Here is a 23,310-nt window from a genome sequence, read left to right on the forward strand (position 1 = left end):
ACTGCTTCCATGCACCTCAACAGCAATCAAAACAAAAAGCAGTCAAGTAGCACTTTAAAGACTAGCAAAATAGATCATTAGGTAGGTGAGCTTTCGTGGGACAGACTCACTTCTTCAGACCATAGCCAGACCAGAACAGACTCAATATTTAAGGCACAGAGAACCAAAAACAGTAAGCAAGGAGGACAAATCAGATTATCAGATAAACACCTTGATTATCGTTTTCTGATTTGTCCTCCTTGCTTACTGTTTTTGGTTTTCTGTGCCTTAAATATTGAGTCTGTTCTGGTCTGGCTATGGTCTGAAGAAGTGGGTCTGTCCCACGAAAGCTTACCTAATGATCTATTTTGCTAGTCTTTAAAGTGCTACTTGACTGCTTTTTGTTTTGATAGTGTATAGACTAGCACGGCTTCCTCTCTGTTACTACTCAGCAGCTATGTTTGTGACCTGAAGATTTCACACAGCCTAAGAGCTCTACTAAAAAAACAAACCAAGAAACAAAAAACCCACATAAATCTTTCTGATCCCTAAAGACGGGATAAAAAAGGCTTTTGCTCCAGTATCACCAATTGTAATTTGCCTTTAAATACCACCAGAGGACATTATTATATTTAAAAATATTTTATTCTGTTTTAAAATTGTAGGATTAACAACTTTGGGTTTGAGGTTATGGCCTGTGCTCTTCCCTGTGTATTTATAATTAATATAAACATTTAATATAAAAATAATGTTTAACAAGTCTTTGTAGGAATTCAAACTGTTTCCTGAAAGGAGTGCTTGAATTGAGAATTTCAGCCTGCTGTTTTTGCCTTTCTTAGTAAAATTAAATTACTCTGTGGGCATGTCAACATAGCAACAGCTGTGATAGTGCTTCCCAGCACAGACAGGCAAGACGTGCACTAACTTCACTTGAGACAGCATGCAAAAAATAGCACCATGATCGTGATGGCTTTGGGCTGTGGCTCAGGCTGACCACGTTAGTATGCACCCAAGGTGTCAGGCAGGTTTGTACTTTGGTGGGTAGCCTAGCCACTGCCAGAGCCACCATGGCCACTCCTATTTTTAGCACCCTATCTTCAGCAGAGCTAGCCCATCTCTGTACTTGTGCTAGGAGGCATGCTCCCAGCTGATGTGTAGACATTTCCTATGTGTGTGCATGTGTACTTGTATAAATCTCTTTATTTCTGTCAGACAGGCTTCCATTAATTTGAAAAACTTGAAAAATAGCTCCAAAATAAAACAAACTGGTATAAATTATAAAGAAAACACACTCTCTCTGTGAATGGTAAACAGCCTTATTTTTAAACTAGCAATTTGACCTGGTGTTGCTCAGCTATTTAAGTGAAGTAAGGTTGTTGGTTCCCCCCTCCCACCCCCCCCCCCCCCGCATTTGGAAAATAGAAGGAAAATGTATATTGGTTATGCAAATGATAGCAGCAAAGGTGGAGCTGGCCCATAGCTGCAGAGGGGGTGGGGTAGAGTGTGACTGCACTGGCCAGCTCTGGCATCTCCTTGTGAGAGTCTGGGTCATGGTTCCTGGGCCAGTGTCTCCTGGGGGAGAAGCTGGGGCTGTGCAGGGCCAGCTTCTACAGCCCCAGTTGTAGCTATTGGGGAGGAGGTGCTTTCCCACACTCCAGGGGAGGCTAGGGCTGGGCTCTTTGCTGGGAACTGTGTGGACAGTGGGAGGGGCTGGACTGGCATTGGATCCAGGGATTTTTTTTCCTTGGCCTTGGCCCAGCAGCGGGAGAGCCAGGACTGAGGCCATGGCTTTTTCCCCAGTCTAGTGGCAGCGACAGATCTGGGTCTCTTTCCCATACCTTGACACAGCAGCAGTGGGGGACTGAGGCAGCAACTTTTTCCCCAGCTATAGCCCCTCTGCTCTTGCTGTGGGGTGCCATGCCCTTGGCCTTTTTCCCAGCACCGACTATGACCTGTGGGATGCAGAGGAGAGGGCTGGGGTTATGGCCACATCTTTTTCCCCTGGCCCCAGTCCCAAGCTCGTGGCAGTGGGATGTGGGGAACCAGGTCTGTGACCACAGTTGTTTTCTATGGCACCGGCCCAGCAGTAGCAGGGGGACTGAAGTCAGGGCCATGGCTTTTTGTCTCAGCCCAGCAATAGTGGGGGGTGGGGCTGTAACCGGGGACACGTTTTTTTCCTGGTCCCTGTCAGGTGTGAACTTTGGGGAGGGGATCAGGGCCGGAGTTTGTGGCCATAGCCTCTTGGGGGGCAGGTCTAATTGTGTAGGGAAGTTTTGAGGGGCAGCCAGGCTCCGCATCTACAGCTCAGTGGTCAAGCACCATAGGGGGTGGTGTTAGGGTAAAAGGCAGTTACTTCTCCCAGCAGCATGCCGAGCCCTGTCTCCACATGGTTACTGTTTTCCTGCTCCATCTGCCCCCAGTGGTCAATCTGCAGGATGGCTGTTCCCTGCATTCACTGCTCCTGGTGGTGAGTCAGAAGTATGCCATCCCTTCTCTCCTTGTCCCTCCCTGTCCATGTTCTGAAAAATGCTGGGATTTCAGGCATTTCCCACTTCCCAGCCACAATCAAACCCTGACCTTGGTTTAAATTAGAGTAAGAGGAAGCTGCATGCTACATTTTATGGCCATAGCTCTTACAGTTTAAGAGGAGTTCTTGAACAAAAGTAGCACAGACACACGCTAAAATATATACTAAGCTCTGTTCCTCACTGATCCGTACACTAAGGGTTACTGATTTGCCTGCATGCTTTATGCTACATGCAGCTGTTAGCAAACCAAAGCTGCTTACAGCAGATATTTTCCTTCCAGAGTAGAGTCTCCCATCCAAAAGAAAAAAAAAATCTTCAGCTCATCAATCATTAATACTGTCGGATCTGAATTAAAAACAATTCCCATCAGCAGGAAGGAACTCTCTGCTGTTTGAAGGAAAGTTTTGTGAGAGCTACAGTGTCCTGTTAAGTAAGTTTTTGTAAAATGTCAGGTTTATATAAAAATCTGTCCGCACTAACCAGTTACTTCATTTCCTTGCAGGAGAGTGCATGTGCAAGATACATGTTCAAATGCTGTTTCTGCTGCTTTTGGTGCCTAGAAAGGTGCCTAAGGTACTTTAACCAGGTACAGTACATTATTTCAGGTGTATACCTAAAGTGCCCTGTAAGTAAAGGTGGATTCAGTATAGCAAACACGGTATAAAAATGAATTGTCCTATGTCCTAGAGCTCATTTCAGGCTGAATCTTTGTCCGCATTGTGTCTGTATTAATTCAAATGTTATAGAATATTGCCTACGGTATGAGAGAATCCTGGCATCCACATGCACACTGTAAGTATGTAAAATCAGGAAGATTAATGTAGACTAGCCAGGTTAGCGATAAGACTGTTTTTGTCCTAATTAATTGATTGCTGATTAATTTGGGTTACCGAACAGGTGTGTCCATGCAAGTCAGCACGTCTGTGAGATGTCCAGACAAGTATGTACAGTTGTGCCAGCTAACCTCAGTCAATCATCAATTGGCTAAATTTTTTAAGTATGAAATTGTATAGGTAAACCGAAGATGGGTGTGGGCCACTTTATCTAGATTTGAGGATTTTTGTGAGTTGTTGGTTTCATTAACATATTCAGAGGTGCCTAGGGCAAAGCGACAGACAGATCACAGACATCTGTAAGTGGCTGGGTGCAAAGGGTGGTACAGCATATCTGATAATTTAGAGAAAGATCTTGTTAGAAAAAGTACAGTGGGCCATTCCCTTCTTCAAAGGTTAGAAAGCCAGGTGGCTCTGTGAGGCAGGTGTCAGGCAATTGAGATGCAGGGGGCCCAAATGGAGGTTCTCAAGGCAGCAAGAAGTCTAATTGAATATGATGCCCAGCTTCCTGCTGGGTTATGGAAACTGTGTGGCTTCTTTCTTCTTATTGTGCCTGTATGACAAACAATATCTAGAGGCCTTATTTTCAGTATTACTATGTCTGGATTATAAACCAAAATGGACAACGACAAAATACAGCATTCCGTTGCTAGGATGGGCAGCTGTAACTGTTATTTTCCAAAGTGATTTTATTGGAAATTACTGACCTCCTACATAATATCAGTGTTCAAATACTCGACTCACAATCTTTCCGTCTTGATCCCTTTTCCACATTTTTTTCCAGTTTCATCTCCATCCTTGTCATACCTTTTTTCTTCAATTTTTTTACAATATCCCTTCATCATATGTGAAGGCTCTGACATCCTTTGCCATTAGAGTGGAAACAGTAAGAAGATTTTCACCCTACAGGTTATGTCTGGTTTTCTTCAGGGTTCTAGTTTCATTTCAGTTCTCTCTGCTACTTGGTGTGATACAGTTCTGCCGAAGCCATTGGACAGTACAAATTAAGTTTTGATCATTCTTAAATGAGATTCTTGTAGAGCTGCACTTTACAGTTTTAAAGCGTCTGCATAAGTGAAAATGGATGCTGAATGGCTTGAAAGAAACAAGATATGTTTCAATCCAGACCACGTTAAATTCTTTCAACAAAATCATTATTTCCGTGGGATGAACTTTCCCAGATTACATTCTGGGATGGATCTCATGGTCACTGACTTGGTTAAGAAACTTGGAGTTAGTTTGGACTCCAAGCATGTTATTGTCACCCTTCACCTTGGCTTCCTGCCCTTCAAAGAAGATAGCCAACATAAAAATGTTTGCTTTCTCCAGCTGCTGTTGTATGTTGTTTATGTATTTGCTACAAGAATACCTAATTATTGTAATGCTTGTTGTTGGGTCAAAGGCTTGGGTTTTTAGTTCCTACTTTGTTAGAAGATTTCCTGTTGTTTTCTTTGGCAACTGTAGTAAAAACAGATATTTTAGGGGGGAAAAAAAGGATAAATTCAAGATAATAATACTGGGCCTGTTAAATAAATGCTTGGAAAGGTTTTTGGCAAAAATTACCATGGTTCCAGCCCTGTGAGCCAGAGCAGTAGCATAGGGGAGAAGGCTAGAGAAGAAAGCAAAAGGTTTATGGCAGGGGTGGGGAACCCCTGGCCCGTGTTTTGAATCTGGCCCCTGGCTTGGCTGTATCTGGCCCCTGAGGCTCATGTCTCCACTCACGAGCATCTGCCCACAGCAGGGTAAGAGGGTGTGGAGACCTGAGCCTTGTAGACTAGAATCAGGCAAGCCATGGCCAGAACTGGCCCGTGGGCTCCGACTGGAGGCGGGAGAAGACAGGAAGCAGCTGCACATGCTGCTGCTCCTCCCTCTGTCCTCCCTCCCTCTGGTTTCCCCAGCCACGCCGATTGGCCAGGTGGCTTCTGGGGCGTGTCAGGGGAGCTGTGTGGGATAAGCACCCCAACCGCATCACCCACACCCTCAGCCTACTCCCACCCAGCCCTCCCACCTTCGGTCTGCTTCTGCATCCCTTCCACCCTCAGCTTCTTCATGCACCCTCACTCCTTCAGACCCCAAACACCCACCCCATCCCTCTCCTGCACCCTTCGTTCCTGCCCAGGTCCTAAAGCTGACTCCTCCCACATGCTGGACCCTGAACACCCCATTTTTGGTCCCACCCAAGTCCCTCCTTCTCTGTCCCCTGCATCTGGGGCTGGAATGTGAGGGGAGTGAGGTGTTTCATTTGGGGGCCAAGTCAATGAAGATGGTTAGGGTCTTTTTCTTCTGACTTTTACGTAGCCCCCAACCTGAAAAAGATTCCCCATCCCTGATTCATGGTTTATTTATGTATAATACACAAATCTATTTGTCTGATCCCTACCTCACGTCCAAGGACATACGATGCTTTTGGGTGGTGGATAAGTAAATATGAACCAGGCTTCAGGTTTGCAAAATCTGTGACAGATTTTCAAAAATACAAGCTCATATTTAGCCACCTGAATAAGTGACTTGATTTTTCCAGAGTGCCGAGCATTACATTTTTCTGATAGAAATCGGTGGGAGTTGCAGACTGCTCTTCACTTCTGAAAAGGAGGTCTCCTGTCTAGTTCTTGAACTCAGTCTTAGGTTAAACGCATTTTGAAAAAATTGACCGGGATGTATATTCCCTTAAGGCTTTTAATATTTTTCAGAATTTTGTTTTCCAAGTAGTAAGTTACTCAAATGTAGGATAGTTGTCATTGGTCCTAGAGCACTGGTTCTCAAACTGCCCCATTAGTGGTTGGTGGCTGCTTTGCAGGTGGGCCACAAGGCTCAGGGCTCCTGCCTCCCCCCACCCCCCAAAGCAGGGAGCCCATGCTGGAACTCTGGCCAGACGCTGCCTCTGCCCCCTGCAAAGTTCTTGCCCAGCATCAGCTTCCTGCTGCAGGTATGGGGGCTTGAGCCCTGCAGGCTGGTTCTGTTGTGCAGGCGGGAGAAGTGTGGCTCTGTGTGCTGCCATCCCCTGCCCCCACCCCCGCATCTGGGGGAACACAGCACCAGAAATCGCTTGTGGGAGGGTTTTTCTGCTGCTTCCATTGTCCAGATTTCGGCCAATGGGAGCAGCAGAGAGCAGTGCCTAGAAGCAGTGTGGAGCGCAGAACCAAGGTAAGTGCTCCCCACCCTCCTCATGGCCAGCCCCTGCACCCCCATGACATGCCCCCCATGCCCCAGCCTGTTTCTGCAACCCTTCCACTTGGCTCTCCCATCCTCAGTTTGTTCCTGCGCGCCCCTTCTCACCCAGCTTTCTCACCTCCAGTCCACTTCTGCATCCTCCTCCCATGCAGCTCTCCCACCCACATCCTGCTTCTGCACCTCCCTCCTACCCAGCTCTCCCACTTCCACTCTGCTCTTGCACCCTCTTTGCACTCAGACCCCCACATCCCGTCCTCTTCTGCACCTCCCTGTTGCTCAGACCCTCACCCCCAGGCTGCTCCTGTATGCCCCCCCTGCCCAGCTGTATCTCACCCTCGGTCTGCTGTCACACCCTGCTCCCGCTCAGCTCTCCCACCCCCAGACCACTTCTACACCCTCCTTTCTCTCAGACCCCTACCCCACTTTGTTCCTCCACCCTTCTCCTGCCCAGACCCCTCACCCATCTGCAGTCTGCTCCTGCACCCTCTCGCTATGGCATCCCCCTTCCACTCCTCCATCCCCCAGCCCTGGCCAAATATCCAGCCCCAGCTCATTCTTGAATCCTCCCTCCCTTCCAGACACCCGACACTCAGCCTGCTTCTGCACCCTTCCAGCCAGACCTCAGCTCATTCTTGAATCCTCCCTCCCTTCCAGACACCCGACACTCAACCTGCTTCTGCACCCTTCCAGCCAGACCTCAGCTCCCAGCCTGCTGCAGCAACCTACCTCCCACCTAAACCCCCATGCTCACCACCTCCCTAGCCCACTCCCTAGTATCCCTCTCCTGCATATTGAACCCCTCATTTTTGGCCTCAGCCCAGATTATGGGTGGTTTACAAAATCTACTGACCCTGGGACTCCCAAAAAGTTAATCTGGACAATGGGAAACCCTGAGTCTTGGTCCTTCCTGCTTCCTCTCACTCCCCTCTCTCTCGCTTCCTCTGCTGTGGAGCTGGAGTGCCAGGGGAGTGAGGTATTATAGCTGCGGGACACGTCACTAAGGGTTGTTTTTTGAGGGGGTTGCCTCTCACTTGTGTGGCCTCAATCCAAAAAAGGTTCCCCAGCCTGCCATAAATAAAGACAAGGTTGAAAACTTTTTTGGGGAGCATAAATTAATATTTTTCTTTTATTTAAAACGAAGTTTGGTAAACTAATGTGTTAAAGAGTTTAATCTTTTTATTTTGTTTTCTTACCTATTCTATGCACTCACTTATATTATAGTTCCGGTAGCCTTCTATGAATAATTTAGGGTTTAAAGTATTTAGAGATAAACAAAGGCATTTAGTCATCATGGGTGTTTGGCTGGTGGTCCACAGAGTGGAGTGGGCCACAGGCCAAAAAGGTTGAGAACCACTTTTCTAGAATTATTGTGTGTACTGATATTTTCCAATCTGTGTTGTCCGTTGTACCAATGTTGTTCATCAGTGATTAATATTCCCTTAGTAAGTGCATCATTACGTGAGAATTCTGGAAAGAAATCCATTAAGAACTCTGATAGTTGGGAAGAGACCACATTTAAAAATGTGATTAGGAATCTCTCTCCAATATTCTAACACTGATATTTTCTTCTTCTTCCTGTCTTTGAGTCATTCAGATTCAATTCCTCCTCAGATTCTGACCTCACAGGCTAATCAGGGTTGAACGTGTCAGTTCTTGGACTGGAAACTTGCAGTATTACAGGAGGTAATCTTGGGGATTGAGATTGTAGTACTCGAATCTGTGAGACAGTATTAACCCAGTGGCACGTTGTGTTATCACAGGCCAATGTGCCACTAGATACACTGTCTATGAGATCAGATTTTAAACTTGGGCCCTGATTGTCTTGTGCATCTTTTTGAGGTGGAGAATTAGCCCATTGCTAACAGTGGGGTATTTTATTGTGTTATTTTAACTGTCTTGATGCATGGTGATCCCCCTTAATAATCTGTTACAACGTGGTGTTCAAGCATGGATCCATTTAGGCTTCTTACTCTGTTTTTCTTTCCTTTTTACTTATATAGTATAGTCCAAAACCTTTTATACTAGTGGTGAGCAAACTGCAGCTCATTGGAGTTCTGTGTATGGCCCACAACACATTTTGTTTAGCGATGCACATGCACAGGATTGCCAAGTTCTGATGTGCTTTGCCTGCATATTTTTTTCTTACCAGTATTACAAAAGTGACACACACCTAAAGCAAGAGCATGTGAAATGAGGTGTGTGCTGATTGCATATGAGTGTGAGAATCATGTGCTCCTTCTGCATCCAGTCAAAGTGTTGCTACAGTTCAGTCAGTACATCCGATAAAGCCTAGGTATGCAAGCGCAGTTAGCAAATCTGCTCTATCCCAGGAGACCATCTTGGTTACAACAATCTTGCGGGCCACTTGGATGAAGTAAGGCCACTCATGCAGCCCACTCGCTAGCTTGGGTTGTCCCTCGCTGCCTTAAACTTTCTCTTTAAGGTCTGTTCACTGTGTAAATGTTCCATCTGTGAATTTCCAGCATGGTCTGCACTGCTTTGTCTCCACTCTTCTGCCTGTAGTTTACTAACTCAAAATATCAGGTTCTAGGCTTGAAAACAGCTGGTATATGGTTATGTCTGTCCATCCCCACCTGGCTCAGTTCGAACACAGCTTCCTTCAGGTAAATCGTAATCTGAAATCACTCAGCTGAGTCCTATTCAGATCTCAAATGATCTGGGTCAAGAGATGCTTAAGGAGATGTGTACACTGCAATTAAAATCCTGTTGGTGGTCCACACTAGCTGACTTGGGTTCATGGGGTTCAACCTACAGGCCTGTTTAATTGCAACGTACTGTAGTCCCTCGAGTTACGGATGAGTTGCGTTCCCACGCATCTTCACTCGAACTTCACGTAAAGTTGGGAGGGGCAACTTTTTCCCTGGCAGAACACGTTCTGCAGCCAGGGATCTCCTTTTGAGAGGTAAGTCCTGGGTTGGGGGGGGCAGTTGGGGAGGGTTAAGCCTGGTGGTAGGTTGGGGAGGGGGGCAGAGGGGTTAAGCCTAGGGTGGGTTAGGGCTGCAGGGGGTGGAGTTGAGCTGGAGCCAGACACATGGGGTTGGGGGGGAGGAGAGGCGATCTGGGGTCATGCATGGGGGGTTGAACTGGATCGGGGGATTGAGCCAGAGCAACGTGCGGGGAGGGGGTAAGCGGGTGCTGTGCCGCTGGGGGGTGGGGGGCTTGGGCCGAGGGTTGTTTAAACTGGGGCCGGGGGGGTGGGGGAGAGGTTGAGCCAGGGCCTGGGGGAACAAGATTCTGAGTTGTGCTTAAATGTGAGTTAAACACAACTCGCAATTGCGCATTTCAAGGGTTTGCTGTACTTGTTCAGGCTCTCATACCCTGCGTGGTGGGAGGGTCCACGAGCAGAGGCAGCAGATTGTGCCTGAATATCTGCACCACAGTTAAACAGCCCCTTGGTCCAGCAGTAGGTTTTACTTGCAGTGTAGACATACCGTAAAAGACATCCTGCCATTACCTGGGTTGCGTCTTAGTCACCAATAGTTATAACATGTGCCGACTGTGGAGTTCTGTTGCAGTGGTTGATGATAGTTACGAAGGATATGACACTTTCTGCACAAGCAGGAGTGTTAGCCCAACATCCCGTTTGAAGTGCACTTTGGGTAATTACATTTGCCTGCCTAAATTCTCTCCATACTTTTAGCTGGATCCTGTCCTGTGGCATAGTGCTACTATTTTAAACAGTTCACCCCTAAACTGCTGTATTTCGGTCATGGGCAAAGTGATTTGTGTGTGTTCCATTAGTAAAGTTCTCTGGGATCTATCTGGATGAAAGGTATATTATGAATACAAAATCATGATCCTTCTGTTTGTCAATGTTACTTAGACTTGTCTTAGTTTTTTTATCATCTTGCATTTATGGTTTCAGTAAGGCCCAGCTACTCCTATCCATATTGTCTCAAGTAAAATCTGGTGGACTGAAATTTCTCTTCCTTAAAAATAATCCCCATTTTTGGTTTGATAGTCACAATTTCTGTCTCCTCTTTTAAATTGTTGTGTCAGAGCCTGAACTTTGGTTATTTAAAGATATCTCTCCTTCCTTAGTCTTGTTCCAGTATATTTATTTTACAGTAAATCATCAGACATATAATTTTGCTTTTCTGTGTCCAGTTTGAGTTGATCTTCAGCCAACTGGCAAGCACCCATTCCAAAGGGCAGCACATAGATTTCTGTAGGAATTGCTGAGAAGAATGTGGTTTCTTTGTTCCGAGTGGCACCATGAATTTGAGGCTGCAAAAGCATGCAGAACTGAGCGGTGGCCATTAGTGATAATAGCTAAGGTTATGGCTCAGTATTTATTGGTACTGAAATTCACCAAAGTTATGAAATTATTTTAACTGTCTTATACTGTGTCTACATGTGCACGCTACTTCGAAGTAGCGGCACTAACTTCGAAATAGCGCCCGTCACGGCTACACGTGTTGGGCGCTATTTTGATGTTAACATCAACGTTAAGCAGCGAGACGTCGAAGCCGCTAACCCCATGAGGGGACAGGAATAGCGCCCTACTTCGATGTTCAACGTTGAAGTAGGGACCGTGTAGTTGTTGCGCGTCCCGCAACATCGAAATTGCGGGGTCCTCCATGGCGGCCATCAGCTGAGGGGTTGAGAGACTCTCTCTCTCCAGCCCCTGCGGGGCTCTACGGTCACCGTGTGCAGCAGCCCTTAGCCCAGGGCTTCTGGCTGCTGCTGCTGCAGCTGGGGATCCATGCTGCATGCACAGGGTCTGCAACCAGTTGTCGGCTCTGTGGATCTTGTGTTGTTTAGTGCAACTGTGTCTGGGAGGAGCCCTTTAAGGGAGCGGCTTGCTGTTGAGTCCGCCCTGTGACCTTGTCTGCAGCTGTGCCTGGCACCTTTATTTCGATGTGTGCTACTTTGGCTTGTAGACGTTCCCTCGCAGTGCCTATTTCGATGTGGTGCTGCGCAACGTTGATGTTGAACGTCGACATTGCCAGCCCTGGAGGACGTGTAGACATTATTCATCGAAATAGCCTATTTCGATGTAGCGTTCACGTGTAGATGTAGCCTTAGTGTACACATATAAAAGTAATAGTAGCCCTGATTAACAATCAGATTCATGTCTACTTGTAGGCTTTTTTCTGTAATTTAAACTTTTGGATTTGTCTGTCAACAGCTTTGTGGTCATGGGATTAAAATACCATGTGCAAAAGTGATGTGGATGCAAACAAAATCCAGAAACAGTAATGTAAATACATTCTCTCGTGCAGACTGCCAAACATTCTTACTATTGTACCCTATCAAACACCTCTTCCTGTCCTCCCTCCAGAAATACTGTTTAAATGTTAGTCAGATTTGTCACTAGATGGTAGGCTAGATTTTTCAGGCGTCTCAGTCAACTGAGAAAATGAATTTCAATTTAAAAATTTTGCTTTTCCTGAGGTCCTTTATGAATGCCTCAATACGAAATAAAAATTCCTTCAGTCTTCATATATTCTATTATATGGTTTACCACGTATGGAACAGAGAACAATTGTACTGTGTTGGTCTATGTTTCCATTGATGCAGGTTAAACTAAATTTTTGACCTCCTAAAAAACTGTCTGTTACTAGCCAGTGTAGTGCATAGGCTTGACCCTGTGTTGGACTGTGGTCTGTGAATGGCCCTTAGTGCCTGCCAAATGGAACTTCCTTTTTAAAACAAGGAAGCAGGTGCCAAACAATTCAGAAACAGTGCTTTTCAGAAGGGTAATTCCTGAGCTGTGCTCAGAGTAGGGTTATTCGAGAACATTCCAATGAAAATCAGTGTAACACTAACTACAGAAAACTGGTCAGTAAGTAATATAGAAATATATTATGGCTACGGGGATTGATAGAGGTAGGATCCTTATGATTAGATCCCATGGCTGAAAGGAAACTCAGATGCAGCGGTGAGTTGCTGAAGGAGACAGGTGTGTGCGCTGCTAGTACCAGTGTCTTGTTGATAGCCAGGGGGTGACTAGAATGCATGCATGGAAAAGAAGAAGGTGACAATGGATGAGCATGAGCAGTTCCTTTACCAGGGCAAGGATTCAAAGATGGAAAGAGTTTGAAGATCAAGGAGTTGAGAAAGGTGTGGCTGTGACGAGCACATTAGGGAAGTTTTTGGAAGGCTGCAATATTGGGTGGCCTGGTGTTGTTTTAATACAGCCCTTTGGATGAGTAGCTCTTTTTAACTTCTTGAGACCTTGAGATGACATTTTCCTGTTCACTGAAGAAGTCCATCATTTCCTCCTTGTTGCAGTTCTTATAGGTCTTGTGTTGCTCTGTTCCCTCCTTCTATTCCAGGGTTTCCCAGCTTATGAGTCGGGACGCAAACATGGGTCGCCATTACATTTCCAAAGGGTTGCTGGCTGGGCTGGGCAGCTCCACATGTGGCTATTAAGAAGCCATTTACACTCCTGAAGTGGTTCTCAAATTAATTTGATTAGCAGCTGTCAGGCAGTTAAACCAATCAATTAAATTGAAAACTATTTCAGCTGCAGGGCAGAGAATTGCGTACCTGAGGAGCAGCACCCAGCTTAGGTAAAGGGGGCAGGCCTGAGTCCGAGATTGGAAGGGAGGGCAGAGCTGATCAGCTCCCTGGCTTTCAGCCTCTGCAGGAGATGGGGTCCCCACAGACTCCAGAAGGGTTCCTGTAGCTGGTGCTGCCAGCTGGGGCTCTGCGCCCCAACCAACTTCCAGCTGTGGGGGTTGGGGTTCCCCCTGTACTCAGGTGACTGGCACAGCCACGGGGGCCCCTGTGCCTCCCCTAACTTCCTCCAGCCTGTGAGTGACTCCTAGCCCAGGAGTGTGACACCTTTAGCCCCCTTGCAGCCCCTGAGCGTGACTCCTCTTGCCCCTGAGTGAGAGACCCTTAGCCCCTGGAGCCTCTGAATGTGACTCTCCTATCCCGAGTGTGGCTCTTAGGCCCTTACAGCTACTGTGTGTCTCTCCCCTTGTGCCCAAGTGACTCCTAGCCCCTGAGTGAGACAACCTTAGCCCCCTCCAGCCTGTGTGACTCTCATAGCCCCCTGCAGCCCCTGAGTGACTCCTAGCCCCTGAGTGTGACTCCCCATGCCCCTGATTGTGGGGTTTAAGACGACAGGAGCAGTTTGGGGATGTGTCTTTCCACCACCAAAACTCTGACTAACTATAGTAAATGTAGTGTTATTGTTTTATTAATGTATTTCCCCTTTTCTATGAAATAACTATTATGAACATAAACATGAGGGGGCACAATTTTATATTCTTGCCTCAGGCACAAAATTAGCTAGTTATGGCTCTGCTCCCCTCCCCTCCGCCATTTATGAATCGCTGTGGGTCACCAAGTCTTCCTAAATTGTCAAAATGGGTCCCCATCTGGAAAAGGTTGGGAACCACTGCTCTGTTCAAAGGCAGCATGACATGGCATCATCTTAGGGTGACCATCCATCCCATTTTCCCCAGGAGAGTCCCTTATTTAAGCTGTCTCACAGGCGTCATGACTAAGGAAATGGGCTAATTGTCCTGTGTTTTGTGGGACTCCTGTTGATTGGCACCTGATGTCTTGAAGTGTCCCGCTGCCAGGGAGCTCCTCTGCTGGGCAGCTGCCCCATTCCCTGGCACCCCACAGAGGCAGCCCCCACTGCTGGTGAGCTCTGCCATGGGGCAGCCTCTTCATTCCCTGGTGCCCCACTGCTGGGAGGTTATGCCACCCCCATACTCCACTCCCACTCATCAGGAAGCTGTGGAGCCCCCATCCCTGGTGCCTCAACCCTTCTCCAGCTTTCATTCTCTGAGTGTGTCCCTATGGCACATTGCAGGCCAGCCTTCTAGAGTCTGCGTCTCCATTGCAGGGAGTAAAAGAGCTGGTCATTCTGGGCAGAAGCTGAAGTGGGATATCTGACTAGCTTGGTTTTGGCTTCTTTTCTTCAGATGTCTCTGTTGCCATAGCAATTCTTTTTCACTGAGCTCATTTTGTTATAGCCAGTCCTTCAATGGAGGACTGCGTTCAGCTGTTATACAAAGTAGCGATTATTCTCAACAAATAGGAATTTACGGCCTGGATCTCTGCCACATTGCTTTTCTCATGAAGCTAGCAGGTCAATTTTTCCAAGACCCTTGACATTCTGTGTTGTGAAGTACAGAAGGATGTTTTTTTCTAAATAGTTTTCTAGCTGAGTGTGGTATTAGAAAATATGTAAACATTCACATTCCTTGTTTATCTGTCTTGGTACTAAGAAATATGTCTGGTTCCCAGGCTTCAAAGAAGAGAGGGCTGTGTTCTTCATGAAGGTGGTAGTGGTACATAAACTCTTTTAAGTGCAGGCAAGAAGTTGTATCTTATCTAGTGCATCCCAGGCTTTCTGACTTAAGGTAAAGCTCTAATATCATAACTACTTGCTTATAGCTTTGGGAAGGATTGTGCGAATGGAAAAATCACTGTGTGTTAAACAGAATCTAGTGACTATGGTAAAAGTTTAAAATGTATTGAAAAATGTATTTAAATTGTCTGTTTCCAAATGAAAGCATGGTCTGAATTAACTTGGGTTTACTGTTTCTTACTCAGCAAATACATCTTTCCCTGAAAGAAAATGAGTTGGTCCATACTCCTGATAACTAGGAAACATGGAACATTTTAAACTTTGTAACATGTTAGAATTGTTCCTTTTGACTTAGGATCTAGGCTGTTCTTTCCAAATAGGTGTGAGACTGAGCATTGTATGGATGTCCCAAAAGAGCATGTCTGGTTTGCAGATATAGTGACTGCTCAGTTTGAGGTCACTGATTTAGCTCTTGTCTCTCTGTGTTGGTTGCTAGTGGCTGTTGCAGATCCTAGCAAGTGCTCCTTTTTAGCCATTCACTAGTACTGTTGTGAGGGAAATCCCAGCCTCTTTTGCACTAGATTCCTGTGCATGTGTTAAGCCACTGGAGTATGACTGGAATCTAGCCACTTCTCCATTTCTGGATCCCTAGACACATTCTCGGGGCTCAGACCTTCCATCTGGCACCTCTTTGTGATCTGTAGCTTGCTGTCCTGCTGCCTGACCCCTCCGGGTGCAGTGGCGATCCCTCAAGCTACCTTGAGTTTAACATTCCTCCTCCGTCCCAAAGGGTTAAACTGCTGGTTCATATTTTAAGCTTCTAAGGACGATGTCGCAGCTGTGAAGCAGTTCACATGCATACAGAGTCTGCACTTCTAACCCATTGATTCTCTTTTATACTTAATTATGTAAGTAGTAGAGGGGAGCTTATACAAAACAATAAAAACTAAATTCTTGCCCCTCTCTGTTTCCCCACCACTCCAGAGCATTTTTGCCCCACTGGAGTCAGAGCATTCTTTTGGACTGGTGTCAGAGTGTCCTATGGGCTTTTAGAGGCTTTGAGGCCAACAGGGCTCAGGAAAATGGTCAGAACACCTTGCCCCAGGAGGCTGTTGTATGCTGGGTGACCTCGTGCTCTTGTTGGAATAAAGTCTGGATACTGTATGTGAAGCAACAGAGGTTTATTACAACCAGCTGGCGGAGTGATTCTGAACTTGGTTGAGTTTCAGAATGCACTGACAGGCATCAAGTTGTGATTGGTTATATTGAGATCTGATAGACAGGAAAGGATAGGAGCAGACAGTAAGGAAATGAGCATAATCAATGAGCAATCCATGTGAATTAACACACAATCTGGGAGTTACAAAGAGTTTGTGTGCACAATTTACAGAACATTTTATCTACAAACAACAAGTCCTTTAAGAATGCAGTCCCCAATATCGATGTGTAAAGTGATATCTCGTCTGTAATACACGGATGTGTAGAGCAGTGATGTCTCGTCTGGCATCCTGATGTCATCTTCATAGGGACATGATCATTCGTGTTATCTCTACAGAATCAAAGCAAGTGGGCGATACAGGATCAAAACAGAAGTTAGTGAAGGAATCGTGTCAGTCGCCCTTTAACTATAGTCCAATTAAGCTCCCCACAGGGTCCCTTCCTGGAATGTGGCTACCTAGGGAGTTGTACATCAACTGCGAATGCCCTCCCCAGATGGCTGGGGTTGGGGGGAGTTTACCAGATTCCATTTTGGAACAGTGGCTCTTAGCAAATATTATGGCCTACTTCAAATTTTTATCCTATACTCTCCACCCCCTCGCTCTTCTTCCGTTTGGCTCCACTACTACTGTGTGGATTGCTCTTTAAATGCTGCTGGCTTCCTTTGTTCTACCTTTTAAGTAACTTTCCTTCTTCCCCTTTTTAGGGGATTGAGCCAAAATTGTTTTTCTCAATGTGCAGCTTACTCGTTTTATCCAGGTTTCAGAATGGTAGCCATGTTAGTCTGTTTCAGCAAAAACAAGGAGTCAGGTGGCACTTTAAAGACAATGGAATTTATTAGGGCATAAGCTTCCATGAGATACAGCTCACTTCCTCAGATGCTAAAGAGAAAAGGAAGGGATTCAGAGATGGGAGTGTGACATCATTACTCATTAAATCAGCGTGGATGTGCCTCATCTCCCAGAGTGATGAGAGAGTGAGGATAAATTTGTACCTTACTGAGGGTCACTGAGTCCTAAAAGCCACCACTGTAACAATCTGGTGTGTACCTGCTACGACAGGGTTTGCAGCTCCCGGCAGGGGTGCCAAGAGTGGCACATGAGCTGGTTTTCATTGGTATGCAGGGCTGGAGCTCAGCCCTACCTTTCCTCCCCCCATTCAGCTGGGAGCATGGTCAAAGCCATGCCCCCTGTGGATTCACAAAGGACTAGCTAATGCTACCAACCACCAGCTAAATGGTAAAGTTCTGCATCTTTATTTATTAATGAAGCTATTGTAAGTAGGACTATTAGTGACTTTAAAAGGTATCACCAGCACTGGAACCATACATAGAGGTGAGAGAGTCAAATTTCAGCACTCTTGCCTCCAAAAGGTTGCTGACCCTGTCCTACAGGATTTGTCAGCATTGCTGGATCCACATATGTATAGACACATGTGATAAGCAGTTTTTCTTAAATCACCTTCACAGTACCAATCAGAACTCAAGTTGTACAGGCATGAGTGCAGTTGTCACAGTGGCCACCCTCCAACAAAAGCCCTCCAGCAGTGTGCTTAACTTCAAGCATGTAGGTAGTCCTGTTTAGTTCCTTGAGATTTTTCATATTCTTAAAATTAGGCAAGTGAATAAGTAGTTTAATGGATTAAGACCATAGCAACTTGAAGTGAGAGACTGAGGTTTTGTATGTGACCAATGCGTTAGTTCGTTGTTTGTATAATAAACTAGAGAAATGTGATTAAAGTGCATGGAATTTCTCTTTAAATCAAATATTTATCTCCTAGCTATATAAATTTGTTCAAACCATGGAGATTTAGTCTGCATGGTGAAAGCCAGGAACCTCAGCATTCTAGTCCTGCTTCTGTCACTGTCTGCTTTTGTGACTTTGAACGACTCAGTCTCTCTGTGCCTTTTTACTGCTGTAATGTTACGTTATTACTTACGTGCCTGGTTTGCTGGGTGTTGTGGTGATTTAGTTAATGTTTACATGGTCTGTTTCTACTTTGTTTACTAGTAGTACCACAAATCTTCATCCAGGTAGTACTCACAACCCAACGGAGCTGACAAGTGTTTTGTCATTTGAATGATGGAAATAGTATTTGTACAATGAAAAGTGCACAGTGCTCTTTAAATATTCAAGAGAAGAGACTGTGCCAGTTACATAAATAGCGTCCAATCCTGCTTTCACTGAAGTTAATGGCAAAACTTATATCCATTTCAGTGGAGCAGGATCAAGTACATAGCCTTTATGCTTGGCATACTTGAAGAGAAGTAGTGTCAAAGAGAGAGATAAATCATCAAAGTTTGTCAAGTGCATTGAGATCTTTTGATGGAAAATATGCCATGCCAGCAGCATTACAAATGATTAACAGATACGTTAGCCAATACCCTGCGTAGACATTGTTAGGGAAAGGAGCACCTAGAGTAGAAATGAAACCATCTAATAAAGAGTCTGTTTTTCTAACCTGCTTATTTAAATAACAGAAACAAGCAGATATCCAGGCAAGCGTTCTACATAGTGGTCTGTATCCATTCTGCTGTCTTGTATATGTATTAGCCTGTGCAGTGGAAATCAGTCTTGATATTATTTTTAAACTCTGTGGAACCACTTGGAACACAGTTGTTGCTAATTATTCAGTGAAAGAGCATCATTGTTTGCATGTTCTCCAGTGCTTCAGGAACTGAAACGATATCCTTTGACTCATATAAAACAAATATTCTGCTACTATGTTTAAACCAAACATCTTAATTAGCTTTTGTGAATTCCCTGTTAAGATATGTTATTGTACAGTCATGTCATATCTCATATTATAGCAGGACGTGGTGCCTAGATGTTAGTGATCAAGTTATGGAACATAATGGGGCATCACAGGAATATATAAGGTCGATACAAGCTATGCTGGGCAATTCTGTATTTTCTTTTATAATAAAAAAAAATGGAAAGTTGAATTAAAAATCCTGTCCTTCAGTGATGCTGCAAATTTTTTTTCACTCACAAGCAAAGCAGAAGGCATTCTAATTCTTAAATAAAATTTGGGCCTACAAATACCTCTTTCACAAAGGCTCTTGTATACTGTTAATCTTAGGGAGAATAACAAGTTTAACTAATAGTAACAGAGAGTAAGCTGTGCTAGTCTATACACTATCAAGTGCTATACACTATCAAGTGCTATACACTATCAAGTGCTACTTGACTGCCTTTTGTTTTGAAAGTTTAACTAATGTTTTTAATACAGTATAATCTGTCTTTTCTCAAAAAAGTACTATAACATAACTTTAATGCATCCACAGTGATATTTTTCCTTCTTTTTGTTCAGACACTAATTAAACTCTGCATTAATGGTTTCTGTTAGACTGCTGTAACCTATTTTGAAAAGATGCTGGAAGAATCCTATTGAAGTAGCTCATAAGCCTCTTCTTTTCAGGACTCCACCTGAAGACAATTAATACTAATCTTGCAAAATTCTTGGTACCTACTTAAAAATCCTGAGTTCCCTTAATTTTGACCAAAATCAATATGTTTTGACACATAAGACCAAGTGATATAATCCTGATGCTCCTTGTCATTCTTTCTTTTTTTTTTTTTTGTTTTTCTGTGAAGCTTTTTTTTTTTCCCTCTTCAATTCTTATGGAGCCAGGAAAATTCAAAGGATCAATAATAAGTGAAAGGGTTGCATATAAAACTTGTTTAATCATTGATTTTTAGAGTGCAAAGTTTAATATATTTTTGTTTCATTTATAGAGTTTACCAAATACAAGACTCTACTGGAATGTACTTAGAAAAGGCCGCCAGCATGGCATATGTCTAGATAGGAGTTTCATTGTAATTTACGTGTTATATCAGTTAATCATTAACAAAGGACTGGCTGTAGCTCTTCAGCATCCCAAAAGAAATTTGAAAGAGAGTGGTAAAAATACAACTTTTGCTATTGTCCGTTGTAGAAGCTATGTGAAAAGTCAGTTTGAAATTTACTGGCATAGTTATTATACTTGCTTAAAGTTAAACTGCAAGACTATGCAAAATAATGTGCAAGCACCAACCACATCAACAGTTCCAAAGATATGTTAAAACTTCTCTTTTCTCATAGTAAACTCCAGAGTAAAAGATTTCTAACTTTCTCCAATTACATTTATCCTCTCATTTCAGCATGTATACACGACTACTGCCATAAATGGGACAGATTTTTGTACCTCAGCAAAGGATGCTCTCTCTATTTTAGCAAAGAATTCAACTAATACAGCATTCATTAATTCCTTTGGAGACTTCATCATTTTTCTCGGAAAGGTAAGAGACTGTAATTTACAAAGTCCATTGATAAACTTTTAATTACAGAGTAATAGACCCAATCCTGTAATAATAAAAAAAGATTCAGTGCCTAATCTTTAATCTTCACATACTCTGAGGAAATCAGGAGCATGACTTACTGAAGTCATGGGGCTCCACTGATGTCAAATAGGCTTGAGGAGAGTAGAATTGGGTCTTGGCATTTTTTTGTTGGAGGACTTTAGTTCACTGCTTATTACATTTATTTCATTATCGTAATTTAGAATACAGAAGCACCCCGAGGCCTCATTGCACTAAGTGCTGTGCAGACTCATAGAGACCGTAAATGCCCCTTAGAACTTAGTCTAATTTAAGACAAGGCATGACAAATAGGTATAACAAACATATATGAAAGGGATGTGCCTATGAGGACAGGAATAACTATAGTAAAACAGTTTATGCACGTGTCCTGTGTGAACAGCTAGAAGACTTCAAATTGATTCATCTCAAGCCTTCTCCTTTATAAATAAATCAATTTTAAAACATCAACTAGTAAAAATATTTGCTTTAGCTTTGGTGCATCTTGTAATACAGCTGCTGCTTTTTTTTCCCTCCTTTGTACAGGTGTTTGTTGTATGTTTTACAGTTTTTGGAGGCTTAATGGCATTTAACTACCATCGTGAGTTCCACGTATGGGTAGTTCCTCTGTTGCTAGTTGCACTTTTTGCCTGCCTGGTAGCCCACAGCTTTTTGTCGGTATTTGAAGTGGTCATGGATGCCCTATTCTTTTGTTGTGCTATTGATATGACAACAAATGATGGATCTCTGCAGAAGCCATACTTCATGGATCAAGAATTATTGGTAAACTTTTTTTGACAGTAATGGAAACACATTACCAGGCAGATAAATTCAGTAATGTGTTTTAATCGTGTATTATTGATGAAGCAATGTCCTAGTGCTTAAGATTTGCTTTCTCTCCTTCTATGCCCTACCTGTAAAAACTAACCCACAATAAATGCTTCTGCAGCAGCTTACAAATTGTGGACTAAAGGATACAAAGTATCTCATAAGTTAACACTTCCCACTCTTGTCTCCCAGTGCATCTGCTTCAGTCTTTTAGACCCAGGATATGTGGATAAAGACCCTCTTTGTGTTGTATAAAAATATAATTGGGAAGGTCAACAAAGAATTTGAAGAACAGCTAGGCAAAGACTCAAAAAGTACTAGCAAATTTTTGCAACTGTATCAGAAGCAGAAAGCATGCTAAACAGCCAGTGGGGCACTGAAAGATCGGGTTGCTAAATGAACACTCTAGGATTATCTGACCGTATTAGAAAAACTACATGATTTTTTTTGCATCTGTCATCATGACTGAAGTTGTGAGGGAAATGCCCAAGCTTGACTCATTCTTTTTAGGTGACAAATCTGAGGGACAGTACCAGATTGAGGTGCAATAAGAGATGGTTTTGGAACAAACTGTTAAACTTAAAGAGTACTAAGTCTCCAGAACCAGATGGTATTCACCCAAGAGTTCTGAAGGAACTCAGATGTGAAATTGTAGAATTACTAACTAATTTGCAACCTGTCATTTAGATCAGCTTCTTTACCAATAACAGGAGGACTCAATTTTTTAAAAGGGTTTTAGAGCTGATCCCAGTAATTACAAGCCAGCGAGCCTGACTTCCATGCTAAGCAAACCGATTGAAATGATAGAACAAAATTGTCACAATAGATGACCATAATTATTTGGGGAAAAAGTCACTGTGTTTTTGTAAAGGGAAATAGTGCCTCACCAATCTACTAGAATTCTTTGAGGTGGGTCAGCAGGCATGTGAGCAAAATAGATGCGGTGGATGTAGTGCACTTAGATTTTCAGAAAGCCTTTGACAAATCCCTCACCAAAAGCTCTTCAGCAGAGTAAGCTGTCATTGGATAAGAGGGAAGGTTCTTGCATGGATGTTAACTGATTAAAAGATAGCAAACAAAGAGTAGAAATGAATGGTCAGTTTTCAGATTTGATAGTGTCCCCCAGGGGTCTGTACTGGACCCGTCCTATTTAACATATTCATAAATGATCTAGAAAAAGGATAAACAGGGAGGTGACAACATTTTGCAGATGATACAAACTATTCAAGATAGTTAAGTCCAACGCAGACTGCAAAGAGCTACAAAAGGATGTCGCAAAACTGGGCAGTAAAATGGCAGATGAAATTCAATATTGATAAATGCAAGTAAACATTGGGAAACATACTCCCAACTACACGCACAAAATGTTGAGGTCACAATTAGCTGTCACCTTTCAAAAAATAGATTTTGGAGTCATTGTTGATAGCTCTCTGAAAACATCCACTTAAGGTGCAGTGGTGGTCAGAAAAGCAAACGATGGGAATCATTAAAAAGGTGATAAATAATGAGACAGAAATTATTATATTGCATCTGTATAAATCCATGCTATGCCCTCTTCTTAAATAGTGTATGCAGATGTGATCATTCCATCTCAAAGCTTCCATGGACTGGAAAAGGTTCAGAAAAGGGAATAAAAATTAAGGAAATAGATGGCTGCCATATGGAGAGAGATTAATATGACTGGGACTTTTCAGCTTGGAAAAGAGATGACTAATGAGGGATATGATTGAGGTCTGTAAAATCATGACTAGTGTGCACTGGGCATTCCCGTTTGCTGAGTTTCCAGTTGGCCATTCTGTTGAGAGAGTGGCCTGGCAGTCTGGCTGTTCTCTGTCGATGGAGTGGATTGCTTTTTGATCCACTTTTGTGTGTGGACAGGATCTTTGGACAGAAGTTTTGCCAGATCTCTTCCAACAGAAACTTCCGTTGACAGATGGCTCTAGTGTAGCCAAAGCCTGCAGGTTTCTCCACTGAGTGGTTGTCCCCTGGGCTGGATTGCAGGTTTCAGCCTTCCCCCCCATTACTCTCATTGGGCTGGGAAGCCTGGCCAATGGGAGCAGCAGGGGGCAATGCCACCCAGTGCTGCAGGGCAGCGCAGAGTCACCTGCACCCCTTCT

The 23,310-nt window shown here is 44.0% G+C and overlaps 1 protein-coding gene across 1 annotated transcript in view; it reads left to right on the forward strand.

Moving 5' to 3' along the window:
• SLC44A3 (solute carrier family 44 member 3) overlaps window positions 1–23,310 on the forward strand; it is a 92,039-nt gene that overhangs the window by 56,205 nt on the left and 12,524 nt on the right. The window contains exons 12-14 of the mRNA XM_075002485.1: window positions 3,010–3,093; window positions 20,171–20,308; window positions 20,912–21,148. Of these exons, the coding sequence (XP_074858586.1) occupies window positions 3,010–3,093; window positions 20,171–20,308; window positions 20,912–21,148 (459 nt within the window). The remainder of the gene's footprint in view (window positions 1–3,009; window positions 3,094–20,170; window positions 20,309–20,911; window positions 21,149–23,310) is intronic.

The sequence above is a fragment of the Carettochelys insculpta genome, chromosome 9 (assembly GCF_033958435.1).
Source record: "Carettochelys insculpta isolate YL-2023 chromosome 9, ASM3395843v1, whole genome shotgun sequence".
Taxonomy (NCBI): Eukaryota; Metazoa; Chordata; order Testudines; family Carettochelyidae; genus Carettochelys; species Carettochelys insculpta.